The sequence below is a fragment of the Lutra lutra genome, chromosome 12 (assembly GCF_902655055.1).
Source record: "Lutra lutra chromosome 12, mLutLut1.2, whole genome shotgun sequence".
Taxonomy (NCBI): Eukaryota; Metazoa; Chordata; class Mammalia; order Carnivora; family Mustelidae; genus Lutra; species Lutra lutra.
The window spans coordinates 76,111,366-76,126,445 of NC_062289.1; the positions used below are offsets into that span (position 1 = coordinate 76,111,366).

Sequence of the window (15,080 nt, forward strand, 5' to 3'; positions counted from 1 at the left end):
GAACACACATTTTAACCCTACAGAGGGAGGTTTCTCATGAATACTTAAAAAAGGAAGAAGGAGGAACAAAACCATCATGGTTCCTTTTCAAGAACAATCACCTGGAGGGAGGGGGAGGCTGGGAGGCTGTGGTACTCGGAATATTCGTGGGGAGGCAGGAAGAGAAAAGGGGCTTCATGAATCCAAGAGGCCTGGCCCCTGACCAGGGACTCCGATATCTCTGCCCACGTGAGGCAAGTCAAAAGGCTAAGGGTCTTCCATCCAGGAGGACAGCCGACCAGACAGGCAAAAGAAACCTTAGATCCTACAATTATAATTGTGAGCCCTGGATATGAATCCCAGCTCTGCCACTTAGCTGCTGTCGCTGCCTTGGGCATGTCGCTTTCCAGCTCTCAACAAGATTTCCCCATCTATAAAATGGGCACATAGGAGAGGGTATGAGGATGGAGTGAGGGGACGCACGGAAGCCTAGGTGATTCTAGTTTCCTGACGTGGCCATGAAGATAGCAGAGTTATCAACTGTCTGGGTTTGTCCAGGTACTTTCAGCCCTAAAACCAGGACCATCAAGGATAAGCCAAGATGGTTGGTCATCCTAGCAGAGTGTGGCTGCTAAACAAAGGAAAATCAGAGTGAGGGAGACAGAAGAGACCCTCAAGTGAGCCTCTGGGGTATTTGCTCCAAAAACCCTCCAGTCTAGTCTAGTCATGAGAAATGCTCCACACAAACCCAGACTGGGGGGGACACTTTCAGGATACCTGGCCGGTATTTCTCAAAACTGTCAAGGTCATGAAAAGCAAGGTAGGACTGGGAAACTGTCCTAGACAGAGGAGACTGGGGAGACAAGACAGGACAAGCAGATACAGGGGCATGCCCTATGGATCTTGGAACAGGAAAATGAGCTAATGGAGAAACTCATGAAATCTGAATCAAACCTAGAATTTAGTTTAGGGAAAAAGGTGGAGGCAGGGCTTCTCCCATAGCCTATAATTTCTGAAAACCTGAAACCTTTCATTTTTATAGACAGGAAATGGACACCAGAGACAGGAAGTGAAGAAGGCTCTAGATCTAGTTTCTTTTTTTTTTTTAAGATTTTATTTATTTATTTGAAACAGAGAGAGATCACAAGGATGCAGAGAGGCAGGCATAGAGAGAGAGGAGAAAGCAGGCTCCCCGCTGAGTAGAGAGCCCGATGCGGGCCTCGATCCCAGGACCCTGAGATCATGACCTGAGCTGAAGGCAGAGGCTTAACCCACTGAGCCACCCAGGCGCCCTAGATCTAGTTTCTAGACTGCTGCCTCCCACTGCCTTCCCGGGAACCCGCTGACCCTCATTAGCTCCAGAAGGAAGAGAGAAAAGCACTGGTTCTGGAGTCAGGAAATACAGGTTCAAGGCCCAGCTTTGCCTTCACTGGCTGTGTGACCTTGGGCAAACCTTTTACCCTCTCTGTTCCTTCATTTCCTCATTAGGGGAATGAGCCCACTGAATTCGACAGACAGGCATTTATTCAGTATTTATTACACGCTGTGGACTGAACAGGCATCACTGACACGCATAAAGCATAGTCTTGCTATCAGGAAGTATAGTCTTGCCTTAGAGTCCAAAAACTACAGGTAACCCATCAGAGCTTCTGGGGTAATCTCTGTGAAGATACACAGGCACAGCCATGTGGAAGGGCTGAGGCCATGTGAGAGAAGGCCAGAGGAGGAGGAAGAAGGGAGGGCAACACTCTGAGAAAGTGAGGTGCTAAAGGCAGCAGGAAATGCCTTCTGTTGCCCCACACCTGGCTTGGGCGCACATGGTTTCATCTGCAGGAGGCATGGGTTAGAAGTAACACCAAACGCATGGGCACAGTGTCCCCAGTGGGGCTCTGAGCTTCCCTGCATTGTTTCCAGCTTCCTGTGGGGACGGGTAGCAAGTCCTGAGTCCCCACTCTAGGACCTCGCTCCCCAAGTCCCTCCACGCCACTGTGGGTTCTGACCCACTCACATCTCTCAACACCTGCCACCTTGGGCCATGCTGTCTGTACTTGGCACAGCCCGAGCCCATCCTACCTCCTGAGGTCCTTGGTGTCTGCCTGGCCTCACCGCTCATCTGCTTCCCTTCCTCCTCTGAAGCAGCCGGGGAGGGTGGAGCCCTGAGTTGGAATCCTTGCTCTGGCACTTTCTAGCTGTGTGACTTTGGATGGGTCTCCTCCCCTCTTTGCCACCTCCCTTGGGGAAAGGAGATGCTCTCTGGAGAACTCTATGGGCCACCCAGTATAGCCTAAGTGGGACACGGTGGGTGCTCCAGAAGGTGACAGCCAGAGATCAACATCATTACCATTCTAATCGGCGCTGGTGGTGGTGCTGGTTGTTTGAGCTCTTGCTTTAATAGTACGATGACTGGTTGTTTCCTACACAGCCTAGGCAGCCCCACATGCATGCACACAGAGACACGCACGCACGCACGCACACTCGTGCAGTGCACCCAGCCATTCTGCTCCAGGCCTCTGGTCTGCCCACGTCCTTGAGATGCATTCTGCCTCAATCCTGAGGAAGGGAACTGGACTTGACAGTCATTTATAGATCCCCTCCTCCTCATCTACCACCTCCGTGTGACCCGCCCAGCCCCTCAGTGTCCCCCATCTCCATGCAGGTCTGTGAACGTTGGTGTTGCGGCCACACCAAGAGCCATCGTCCCCCCTGCCCGGCTACAGCATCCTCCCAAGCCTGGCCCTAAGGGGCCCCCACGACCCCTACCTGGCTGTGCACTTTCTCCAGCTCCTCTTTGCTGACTGAAGTCTTGCTGTCCTCCATGTTCCCCAGAAGAAGCTGCACATCTGCCAAGAGCGCATGTGTCCTCTTGAGGTCCCTCCGAAGACGCTTCTCCACGTCAAAGTCTCGATGGCCAATCTGGAAGCCAAGGGAAGGCTCTTGTGAGCTAAGACTGCAGAGCAGTGGACAGGGTCCAAGTTCTCCGGAACCAAGCTTCCCCTGGGTTCAAATCCTGCCTCTGCCTCTCACACCGTGGGACCTTGGACAAGACCCTTCTCCTGCCCAAGCCTCAGTTTCCACATCTGCAAAATGGGAATGGCATCAGGTACACGGGGCTGCTATGGGAATTAAGCTGGTGTTTAGCAGAATGCCTCACTCACAGTAAAGGCCCACGAATATGAGCTGGGCTCATCAATGTTTTCCCAGCCTGGAAACGTCCAAATTCACTGGGTCTCATCTTGGGCCCCCAAGTCGTCAGTATGGCTTCTCCTTGCCTTGTCAGAACCCACAGGTCAGGTGAGGCCCTCTGGTGACAGAAGTGAGGACAGCAGTTACCCTGCCAGGGCTGAGAGTGGATAGGGCCAGAGAGCTCCCGAGGGGGTTTGCCTGCCATTTCTGTGGGTGCTGCGTCCCAGAGTCCCTGAGCTGTATAGTGCAGTACACTGTCCTTCCCCACATATATGTTGCACCTCATTAAGTACTCAGTATTTTAAAAAGAGCCAGGCTTCTTTTAGAGGTCTAAATCAAGTTTTTCTGTCCCTTGAGCGGGTCTCCTTTGCCAAGTTAAGGCACAAGGTCATTTTCTGCAGAGGGGTGTTACCCAAAAGAGAGCACCTTCCTTCACCCAGAACCCTGGACGTGTAGACCCTCCAAGTGGGCAGCTGTCTCGTTGCTCCTGCAGAAGCCGCATCCTGGGTGCCAGGAGGGTGACAACTCCTAGGGGCTGAGATGAACAGAGGCAGGTGCAGGACCACCCAGAAGCCCGACACAGAGAAGTGACAGGCCGCCCTCTCCCCTGGAAATGACGCTGATGCTAAAGCCCTGAGCATCTCCGAAACTCGGAAAGAGCCCCTCAGGAGACCGGAAGAAAAAGAGGGGGTAGTTTTCCAGAAAATGCAGTGTAGGTATGTCAGCCATGGGACCCAATTTCTATACACCTGGATACCCGCACCTCTCCAGAACCATTTCCTGGGATGGTCACAATGCCCCTGGAATATTCTAGGAAGAAGGTGGGGTTTGGAACAGGGTAGCCCAGGTTTTAAACCCTGGCTCATCATTTGCTGGCAGTGGGTTGGATCATGCCACCCCTCTGAACCCCACATTCCTCGTCTATAAAAATAAGGCAATAAATAAATAAATAAACTATCCTCCATGTTGAGATAAGACAAGGATCAGGCACGATAATGGATCAGAGAGCACTTTGTATGCTGTCAAACGCTTTACAAATATAGAGAATTATGAGTATTGTCTGATGACCTAGAATGCACTCCACTAGATTTTGCATTCCTATTTCTCTGCTCCCGATTTTGAAATCTTTGAAAAATGAGTTGGTTCTTCAAATCCAGCCTCTTTGTCCTGAGGTGTGTTTCTTTAAGTTTTAAATGCTGGTCTAATACATGTGTGTGTGTGTGTGTGTGTGTGTGTGTGTGTGTATACATTACACACACATACACACACATGCATGCACATAAAATATAATCTTACCTGCTGAGCTAAGATCAGAACTGGGCATTGTGCCCGGCCCTTTGTCACATGTTATTGCATTTAACTCCTGTGACAATCTCTTAAGGATAGACATTATTATTATTTTTATTGCCTTTATAAAAGCAGAAATAGCTTACATTTACAGAGAGCTTTCTAAGTGTCAGACACCACTCTAAACCCTTTACGGGAGGTAACACGTTTGGTCCTCTTGAAGAATGTGTGACGTATAGTGTTGCTGTTCCCATTTTACAGATGATGGAGCAGAAGACTGCAGAGGGACAAGTAATTGGCCCAAGATCCCACCTCTAGGAAGTGGCAGAGTTTGGGTAGGAATCCGACTATCCTGACCAGAAAGAGGTCATTTCAGTGGAATGGATGATAAAAGAGGTCAGTTTTGTTCTTTAATTTAAGGGAAGGCATTGTGCAAGCACAGGGGATTGCCAGCCAGCTCAGGATCGGATGGGATCAGAAAGAGTCTTGGGTAAGTGGGAGCCCAGTGAGGTACGGGAAGGGCATTTCAAGAAGAAGCCAGGCCAAGAGCAAAAAAAGAAGGCTGAGAAAGTCTTGTATCTCTGGTTCCAGTGATGAGGATGAGGGCATAAAACATGGAGGTGGGGCAGGTCACAGAGCAAGAGAAGTTACCTGGGGCCAGCTCATGTCTTGTGATCTAGGTGGGATTCTTATGTAATGTCTCAGGAAAATGGAGGCACAGCTGGTGAACTTGACATAGAGTAAGTGGCCTACTTAAGGTGATGGTGTGGTTATGCAGCAAGGATTTGAACCTGGGCAGCTCAGCCTTAAAATGCAAAGTTTCTAACCATTACACCATAGTGCCTAGGGGAACATGAATCCTGATTCACTAATTTGAGCCCAGATTCTGCTTTCAATCAGTGTACTCAGCATCTCTCTTATTTTTTATCTGTTCTTTCTCTTTACACATCCCAGAGTATAAAGAGCATTCATTCTCTGCGGGGCAGGTTGGCATCAGGGACATCCTTTGATGTTAGCATTGACCACAGCTCAGATACTACAACCGACTACCAGGAAGACCCTGAAAATGCTGGCACCCTATCTCCTTTCCAGAGGGATCTTTGCAAACAGAACTCACAACAAAAATGTCATACAAGTCGCCCTCCCCTTCATAATGAATTGTTACAAGAGAGTAGGGCAAAAAAGGAAAGAGAGAGGGAGAGCTCATTAGGTTAATGGGAAATAAATGTCATTTTGCAAGTTTGCATTCTGTAGCACAAAGATTCAAATTTGGATAAAGCTGGTGAATAATTAACCAATAAATCTAAATGATGTTTAGTGTTGTTGTGGGAAACTATATTCAAATCTCAGCTGTTTCACCATTTATCATAAAGCCAAATTGTCTGGGGCACTTATTAAATGTCTGTTGTCAAGGATCTCTCTGAAAACTTTAAAAATACAATCTGGAAACGCAGGCAGGGCTAAGCAACCACTTTCTAGATGAGGAGACTGAGACTGAGGGAGAGAATGGGGAATATTCTGAAAAAAATCAACATGTTCAACAAAGGGTTGATTCTAATTAACTGGACCTTAACCATTTTTAAGCAGCATAGTGCTTACAAATACAGGCTATCAAATAATACAGACTCCATTTCAAACCCGCATAGGCCACTAACAAGCTATATGATCTTGAGCAATTTGCTTTAGCTTTTGAGCCTCAATTCTATCATTTATAAAAAGGAACTAATAATGCCTTTCCCACAGAATTGTAAAAATCAAATACAGTATGTTAGAAAACATGACAATTAAATAGGTATCTATGGGACCCCTGGGTGGCTCTGTTGGTTAAGCATCTGACTTGGTTTCAGCTCGGTCACGATCTCAGGGTTGTGGGATCAAGCCCCATGTTGGGCTCCATACTCAGTGCAGAGTTTTCTTGAAATTCTCTCTCTCTCTACCTCTGCTCCTCCCCCAGGTTGTGTTCTCTCTAATAACTAACTAAATAAATAAAATCTTTGATATCTTAAAAAAAAACTTCAATAGCAAGAGAGGAATAAAAGCAGCAGCAAAGAAAGGGGACAATAAGCCAACAAATATTAAATGCAAAATAAGAAAATAGAAATAATTTTATGTATATCAGCCATTCCAATAAATGTAAATGAATTAGATTCTCCTATAAAAAGTCTGAGGCTAAAACACTGAATTAACAAACCATATTCACACACACACACACACACACACACACACACTTGGAAATGTTGGACATGAAAGAATTTTAAAAAGTCTTACCAGGGGCTCCTGGGTGGCTCAGTGGGTTAAGTTCCTGCCTTTGGCTCAGGTCATGATCTCAGGGTTGGGAGATCAAGAACCATGTTGGGGCTCCCTGCTCAGGAGGAAGTCTGCTTCTCCCTCTGCCCCTTCCTCCTCTTATGTGTCTACACTCCCTCACTCTCCCAAATAAATCAATAAAATCTTTAAAAATAAATAAATAAATAAATAAAGGTCTTGCAGCCAAACTAACTAAAAGACACCAAGCAAAATAAAATAAGGCAAAAATCATTCATGGAGAAAAGAGGGACCATATCACACTCAAAGGAACAATCTACCAAGGAAATAAAACAATAACAAACTTAGCTTCACCTAAAAACATAATCTCAAAATATATACATGCCCCTGGAGAAACTCTTGCCCATGTGCCCAGTGAGACATACATAAAAATAGGCATGGCAGTTTTGTGTCTTAGAACAGAAACAACTAAATAACCACCAGCAGAAGAATGTGATTAAAAATAAAAAGAATATTGTGTAGCAGTTAAGATGAATGAATAAGAGCTCCATGTATTAACTTGGACTGGTCTCCAAACACGATACAGAAGGCAACAAAGTAAATTGCAGAATCATGTTTACTTTATGTGTTTCAAGTTCAAATACTTATGCCGGGGAATCCCACGCTCCAATCACAGGATGATAGTCTCCTCTGGGAAGCAAGGAAGAAGGAAGGGGGGAGGAGTGGGAGCGATAGGAATGGGAACCAAGGAGCTGCCAACTGTTTTTGAAGTGTGTTTTCTTTCCTCAAAAATATCTGAATCTGATATAGCAAATTTTTAATTTATGGGAACCCTGGGTGCTTGGTGCATAAGCATCAGTTATATTATTCATTCTACTTTTCCATGTGTTTGGCAAATGTCTTAATAAAACATTAAAAACTACCAAATGTGATCATTTATTTAAAGGTTCCAGCTTGGTGACTAACATAAAATTAGCATTTTATTCATTTCAAGTCACCTTCTGTTTCCACAAAAAATGTTTCATTTCAGCAACATCTATAAAAACCTTTCTGGATTACCTGCTTTGTTTCCTCCAGTGGGCCATGCTGAACAGAACGCCTCTTTCGCCCAACGACTGGCCGCTATTGTTCTAGAACCAAATATTGGTCTGGGCTCTGCATTAATTTTAAAGAAAGATCCCCAATGGTTCTGCACCCAATGGCCTGGTTTGCTTGGCTGAGACACTAGAAAATTCAGAGCAGGAAGATGACAAAGCTTTCCTGTGGATTCCTTCAGCTTCCAACCCTGACACTCAATGCTACCGTGGTCCTGCTCTAGGATTCACTCACTTAATCAATTAAAAAAATTCAGGGGCACCTGGGTGGCTCAGTTGGTTAAGCATCTGCCTTTGGCTCAGGTTATGATCCCAGGGTTCTGGGATCAAGCCCTGTGTTGGGCTCCTCGCTCAGTGGGGAGACTGCTTCCCCCTTCCTGTTCCCCCTGCTTGTGCGGTCTCTCTCTCAATGCCAAATAAATAAATAAAATCTTTAAAAAGATCCATATTGAGCACCTATGTCTAAGTCCTGGTTTGAAGAGGGGCCCACATTTCTCTGTGCTTAACATGAGTAACTCTGCTGATAGACAGCGAGATCATTGCTAGTTAAACAACTGTGTATGCCCATTAAGAAAAGACCTTAAAACACACTCCTGTGATACTTTAAAAGAAATCACAGAAGCCACAGGCATCTCTCTCTGGTGGTGGGGTTTTATGCAGTGGCAGCTCAGGCAGGGTAAGGAATATTTGGGCGATGGAGGAGTGATTCCTCCCACCTGGGAAATCAGGAGCTGGCACTAGGCTCTGCTGTCTGCTGGTTGCTTTATTTACAGCTGTAGATTTTTTTTTTTTTTTCAAAGGGGAAGGTTGATTTTTGTGCTCAAGGGACATTCGGTCGTGGCTATAGACATTTCTGGTTGTCACAATGAAAGGGGGACGGTATGCTGCTGGCATTTAGTAGGGGGAGGCCAGAGATGCTGTTCAGCATCCCAGGGAGCATGAGACTGCCTCCCTACAACAAAGGATGGTGTGGCTTGAAATGTCCACAGTGCCACAGTTGAGAACCTTGGGATACGGCCATGGCAACCTTCCCACAGGTCTCTGCCCTCGAGTAACTCAGAGTGGTTCACTAGCTCACCCAAAGCCATGTAGACACAAGGGGCCCCAGCTAGGGTCTCAAGCCCCATTTACTTGACTCTGAGCCTGGTTGCCTCTAGCAACAGTCTTGTTCTCACAGCTGTGAACATAGTTGCCATTCACATTCACCTCCTTAAAGCAAGGGCTGCTTACCCTCCCTTCCTCCCCAACAGCTGCTGAAGGCAAGGCGATCTCGTCTGTTCCTTCTGGCTTGGCATACTCTGTTTATTCTCCTGGTCCTTCCAAGAACGCTGCTGTGTGTGGACCCCCAGAAAGTCTCCTTTGAAGAGCCAGTGAGGGTGGACAGGGCCAGAATCGATGGGCCAGAGGACACTTGGAGGAGCAGGTGGAGGCTGGCTGAACTGACTGGCCTCTGGCTCTTCCTGAAGACTTACTGAGCTGTCCTCCCTCCTCCAACCCATCTCTCTGAACAAGGCCTGGAGGCAGGGAGTGTTCTCTCAAACACCTGCTGGTGCTTCCCTCTTACCTGATCACAGAGGGTTCCAATCAAGCCTTCCAAATCCTGCTTCTCATGGAGGACCATCTGCTTCTCCTCGTACTCTTGCTCCAGCTGCATTTCCAGCTGGCGGAGCTGCAGGCACAAAGGGCAGACACAGACAGAGGAGAAATGAGCTCCATCTGGACAAAGTCCACAAGACAGGGAGACCATCTGGAGGAGGGGGGAATGTGAAGTTCGCAGCCCCTTTCCACAAAGGACGTCCTAGCGGTTGGGGGGGGGGTGTCTCTGTTGGAGAACTCAGGAGCCTAAAATCTTGGGAACCTGACAGCTATGGGCAGAGCTGGCCAGTGATGGCGAGCCCCCTGCCACTCACCATGAAGCTCTCGGCCCCAGTTCTCCACCCATTCTCCAACAGTTGTTTTCTTCCTATGCCATGACCTTGCTTGGATATTTGCAAATCTTGGCACTCTGACTTTTTAAGGCTTTGGGCAACATTATAACCAACGTATTAAAATGTAGCCACCTTCTTTATCAAATAGACTGTGGATCCATTAAAAAAAGAAGAAGAAGAAGTTTGCATTTGCCATTACTTGGTGTTGTGGATTACATGTTCAGATCTCTCCCAAATTCCTATGTTGAAATTCTAACCCCCTGTGTAGTATTATCTGAAGATGTAGGCTTTGGGAGATAACGGGGTTTAAGTGAGGTCCGGAGGGTAGAGCCCCCGTGCTGGGATCAGGGCCCTTAGAAGAAGAGATCACAGAGAGCTTGCTTCTTCTGTCTCTCTCCACCACCTGAGGATACAGCAAGAAGTCAGGTGTGTGCACGCCAGGAGGGGGACCCTCACCAGATGCCCAATCTGCTGACACCTTGATCTTGGACTTCCCAACCTCCAGAATGGTGAGAAATGAATGTTTGCCATTTCAGCCCCTGGTCTGTGATACCCGGTTAGAGCAGTCCAAACAGACTAAGACATTTGGCTCTGGGCAACTCCTTTCACGGCTCTGATTTCTCTCATCACTCAGCAAAGGCAGCTGTTCCCCGCTAAAGTGAATATCCCACCATAACCACTTTTCACCCTCTCTTCCCCGCCAGCCTCTCACCTGTATGCTGCCTGGCCCACCCCTTCGTCCTCCCTTTCCATGCTGTATCAATGACCCTATTGCCCAGAGGGGCAAACTGAGTCTGAGCGTCGATCTGAGGCCCCTTCTCCTAAGTCGGTTGCCGCCAAGAGCAGTTGGCGTTGTATCTCTTTTTTTTTTTTTTTTAAAGATTTTATTTATTTATTTGACAGAGAGAAATCACAAGTAGGCAGAGAGGCAGGCAGAGAGAGAGGAGGAAGCAAGCTCCCTGCTGAGCAGAAAGCCCGATGTGGGGCTCAAACCCAGGACCTGGGATCATGACCTGAGCCTAAGGCAGCGGCTCAACCCACTGAGCCACCCAGGCACCCCAGGCATTGTATCTCTTGACCCTGGCTCTTTTGCCACCCCAGAGAGCCATCCCAAATCCCATCCAGGTCATTAAAACAATTGATTTCCTGCCATGGTGAGAGACAGATGGAGCAGAGCAGCTGCTAGATGAAGTTCACGTGAGTGTCTGCCGTCAGGAGAAAGTACCTTTCTCTGACCTCGCTCTCTCCCTTTATAAATCTGTCCATGGAAAAGCCTTGGGGGGGCCTGGGTCACATCTCCACCTCATCAGGGCCTCAGCTCAAGGCACTCATGATGCTTTGAGGCACTTTTAGAATGCACCAGCAGTTGTGCAACCTTCACACGAGGACATGGGGCAGGGATGGAGGGCTTCCATCTCTTGACCCATGGAGGGCAAACAAAGTAGTAATTGATGGTCACTTATGTAGAAAGCAAGTCCATTTCAAAACTTTAAGAGTGAGAGACACAAGGCCCTCTGCTTGTATCTGCTTTTAAAGTGCAGCCTGGCAAAGCTAAAACACATTTTGAAAAATACACAAAATAATAAAAACTCTGTATCCAGCCGGGCAAAGCTTTCTGGAGTGTGTTCTGCAGGACATCTCCCCATGGTATTCACAAGCATGATGGGTACGTAGGTGGAGGAAAGTCCATGCTAGGAGTGTGGGACCATGGGGCTAACAGTTCTTCGGTGCAAGACTTATCAGAGCCTTTGGCAAATTCGTGTGCAGGAAGAGCTCAAGGATGTAGCATTGCCCAAGGCTGACTTCTATCAGTGCTTCCTAAAGTGGCCTTCCATGGTCTAAACATTTGCAAAAGAAAAAAAAAATTAAATCTAGCATTTTTAGTAAGAGACTGGGCTTTGGAGTGAGACAGACCTAAGCTTCAAGTCCTAGCCTGGCTACTTCCTAGTTGGGTAACTTTGGGCCACTGGCTTCACCATTCTGAACTCTGGTTTCCTCATCTGTGAACCAAGACCATAAACCTCGCAGTGTTCTTCAGAGGAGCAAAGAAGCTGATGGACATCAAGAACCCAGCCGGGTGCACCGAGCCCACTGGGTGTTCAAAGAATCCCATTCATTTCTCCCAGATATGTGAGAACAGAAAAAAAGCTGAAACTGGCTCCTCGATGCAAACTCCCAGCACTTTATAATTTACAATAACTCCCAACACTTTACAGTTTACAAGCTACTGCCCGTTCTTTTACAATAGCAGAGGAAGTTAGAACATTTTCTATCATTGCTCCCATGTCTCAGATGAGAAAACAGAGCCTCAGGGAGGTTCTAGAGACTTAACTCAGGGACGCACAGATCTGGATGAGTCTAAAATTGTTGACCCTTTCTTTCCAAGGGTAGGGTACTATAGCAGTCAGATCTGCTTGAGGATGTGCTCAGTGAGACCACCATCTCCTGCCGAGGTTCTGATAATCACCAAGATGCCCTTCAGTCGTGCCCAGGAGGATGCCCAGCTGTGGGCTCTGTAGGGTGCCAAGGCCGCATGCCCTCCTTCTCTTGGATGGATGAATCACACCCAGGAGCCAGGGAACCACCACGCTGGTTCACTAGCTCTTCTGAAGGGCCCACTGCCCGGAAATCTGCTATTACTTGTAAGTTTCCAGCAAACAAGGATTCCATTTACCAAACTGTGCATTGTTTCCCCATCTGACATCTCCCTGAGTCTTCACTGTGACCCTGCCCTTAGTCACACTATCTTATCTTATGGATGAGAACAGTGAAGCTCTTTAGCAAGGTTATGTGGTTCCTCCAATGCCCCACACTTGGGAGTTGATGATCTTGGGACCTGACCCAAGCGTGACTTGACCCCATGATTCCGATTAAAGTAGCAGCATGGGCTTTCTCATGTGTCTTATACATTGGCTCCGAGTGATCAGCACTGGATACAGAGCAAGGAATCAAGGGCTAGCATGGATTTCAGTAGCAGTAAAGGTTTTTAAATCACTTTCCCAAGATGGCACAGTTGTTAAGGTGGAAGGACAGAGATCCAAAACAAGAGTCTGGGAATTCCAACACCCAGGCCCTCAAGCCCTACAGTCTAGAGGTCTTCCCCAGACAGACCACCGAGGGAGCCAATCATAGGAGTCAGCTTTGAGAAATGCTCCTCTGCCCCTTCTTGGGATCCAAATGCAGACCAGACGATGAAGGACCTGGAGGGATCCCCCAGTGAGAAAGCCTGTTCATTGAGCCATAACCCACAGCTTTCCAACCACTCCACTTAAAAGATTCATCTTCTATTCACATCAGTCAATGCATCTCTAAGGATGTTTATCTCAGCGTTGGTTAGAGTAACAGAAAATCCGAAAATCCTCAATGCCCGACTATGGGAGACTTGTTGAACAGATGACAGCATGGGCCTAAGGTGGACTGCTTCTAAAGCTCTTCAGTGAGCTTCAGTAAGTGAGATCTGTGTTTGCCGACACGGAAAGAGGCCCAGGACACACCGCTGAGTGAAAATAGCAGGCTTCAAGAAAGCATGACCCCATTTAGGGAAAACGATATCTCAATAAATATGTATGTGTGTGTGTGTGTACAATGACAGAAAGCTATGAAATGACTTCTAAAATAGTAATAATGATGGTTTCTAGGTGGTACGATTGCAAGGATTTATTGCTTTCTTACCCACTGTTTGAAATGTCTGTAGAAGCTTGGATGAAGTGTAGGAAATGATTTGCAAAGGAAATAGCCAGAAGAAACAAGTCCCCTCCTTGAAACCTGTAAGTCCTTAAGTCCTCACCCAAGGTATAAAGTCACATGGCATTATGGGCTTTTGGCAGAAATCTTGGGGTGATGATGCTTGACAGTTCCAGAGACTTCTGGAAGTTCTAGAACCATATTAAAGATATGTAATTCTGCTCTAGCACCCCTGACAGTGAAGATCTTAAGTGGTTGCAGGAATGGTCTATCCCCAGGCCCTAGAATCCACCCCTCCCCCCACCCCACTCGAAGGAAGATGGCACCAGGACCAGGTGCTAGACCAGGGCCTGGCAGGGCCCATAGTGCTGTTCACATACCCGCTTCTGGCAGGACTGGCGGACATCTTCCAGCTCTTCCTCCTGGTCCTCACGGTCCTTCTGGTGCATCTGCTTCATCCGCTCGATCTCCAGCTCAAACCGCTGGCGGAGCTGGGGAGCAGCAAGGGCAGAGGCTCATAAGGATGACCCATACAAACCATGTCAGCTGGGTATCCCACCTGCATTTTTCATTTCTAGAGTGTGGGGAGCCATTTCTAGAGTGTGAGCCAAGTCATCCCCCAGGGGCCCGGGAAAGTCAGAAATGATAGATAAATAGCCCACGCACTGCCACATCCCTTCCTGCTGTCATTACAAGCCATCACTAATCCATCACACTCTTTCCCACTGAATTTCAATGGAAGACTCCTTCAGGGTCCTTCTCAACCCTTTTAACATGAAACAGATGTGTCATCCCTGGAGCAAGCCTCGGTGAAGGTTTTTTGGATGGATGGATGGATAGATGGATAGGTGGGTGGATGGAAGGTTGAACAAAAGTTTATTCATGAATACAGGAAACCCTGCAGAGGGAGATCACTTGCCCAAAATGTCACCTTGGACAATCCACTTTGCCTCTGGTTACTTGGTGGAAAACGACCATCTCAGGATGCTTTTACGAGAATCCAATGAGATCGCCCACATAAAACACCTAGCACATTGCCTGGCACACAAATAAGACATTCTCTTTTGAAAACAGACAGGAATGACAGCCCCCTCACTTCCTGGAAGACAAAATTAAGAACTGTGTGCCTATGAAGGAGAAAAGTCTTTTAAATGAGAACCTCCAAAACTTGCTCAGAGCCTATAAAGAGCCACAGTGCACAGTGTTTAAAACTGTGTGACGTTGCATAGAAGGTTCTAGAATTGGAAGCAGATGTCATGGGTTCTTGCTGCCCTTCAAGGTGTTCCTTTCTTGATCTTGGTAATTGAGGGACTGACCCAAGCTCTTGCTTCTCAAATTCTGTGGCATATTAGCCCTAAGTAATGCAATTTTTAAAAATTTCTATTTCAGGGCTTCACCTTAGACCTACCAGATCAGAATCTTCAGCGTACAGGCTCCAAGAATCTACACTTCCAAGCTTCCATTTATCTGTACTCTAATGCCTGGTCATGGTGCAGCATTTGGAACTCTATACCTCAGATGGGTTACAATGTAGAAACTAACTTTTTGATCACTTACCACACCACCCAGAGCCTCTCACCAAACCTTCAGAAGATTACAATTGCTGTCCCTCATGTGGAAATTCAGTTGCAAAAACAGTGTTGGTCTTTTAAAATGTTGA

General features: G+C 47.1%; 1 protein-coding gene across 1 annotated transcript in view; it reads right to left on the reverse strand.

Annotated features, from left to right (window-relative positions):
• Window positions 1-15,080, reverse strand: part of MYO18B (myosin XVIIIB) — a 254,335-nt gene that overhangs the window by 90,906 nt on the left and 148,349 nt on the right. Inside the window, 3 exon segments of the mRNA XM_047697085.1 lie at window positions 2,740-2,892; window positions 9,373-9,477; window positions 13,801-13,911. Coding sequence (XP_047553041.1) covers window positions 2,740-2,892; window positions 9,373-9,477; window positions 13,801-13,911 — 369 coding nt within the window.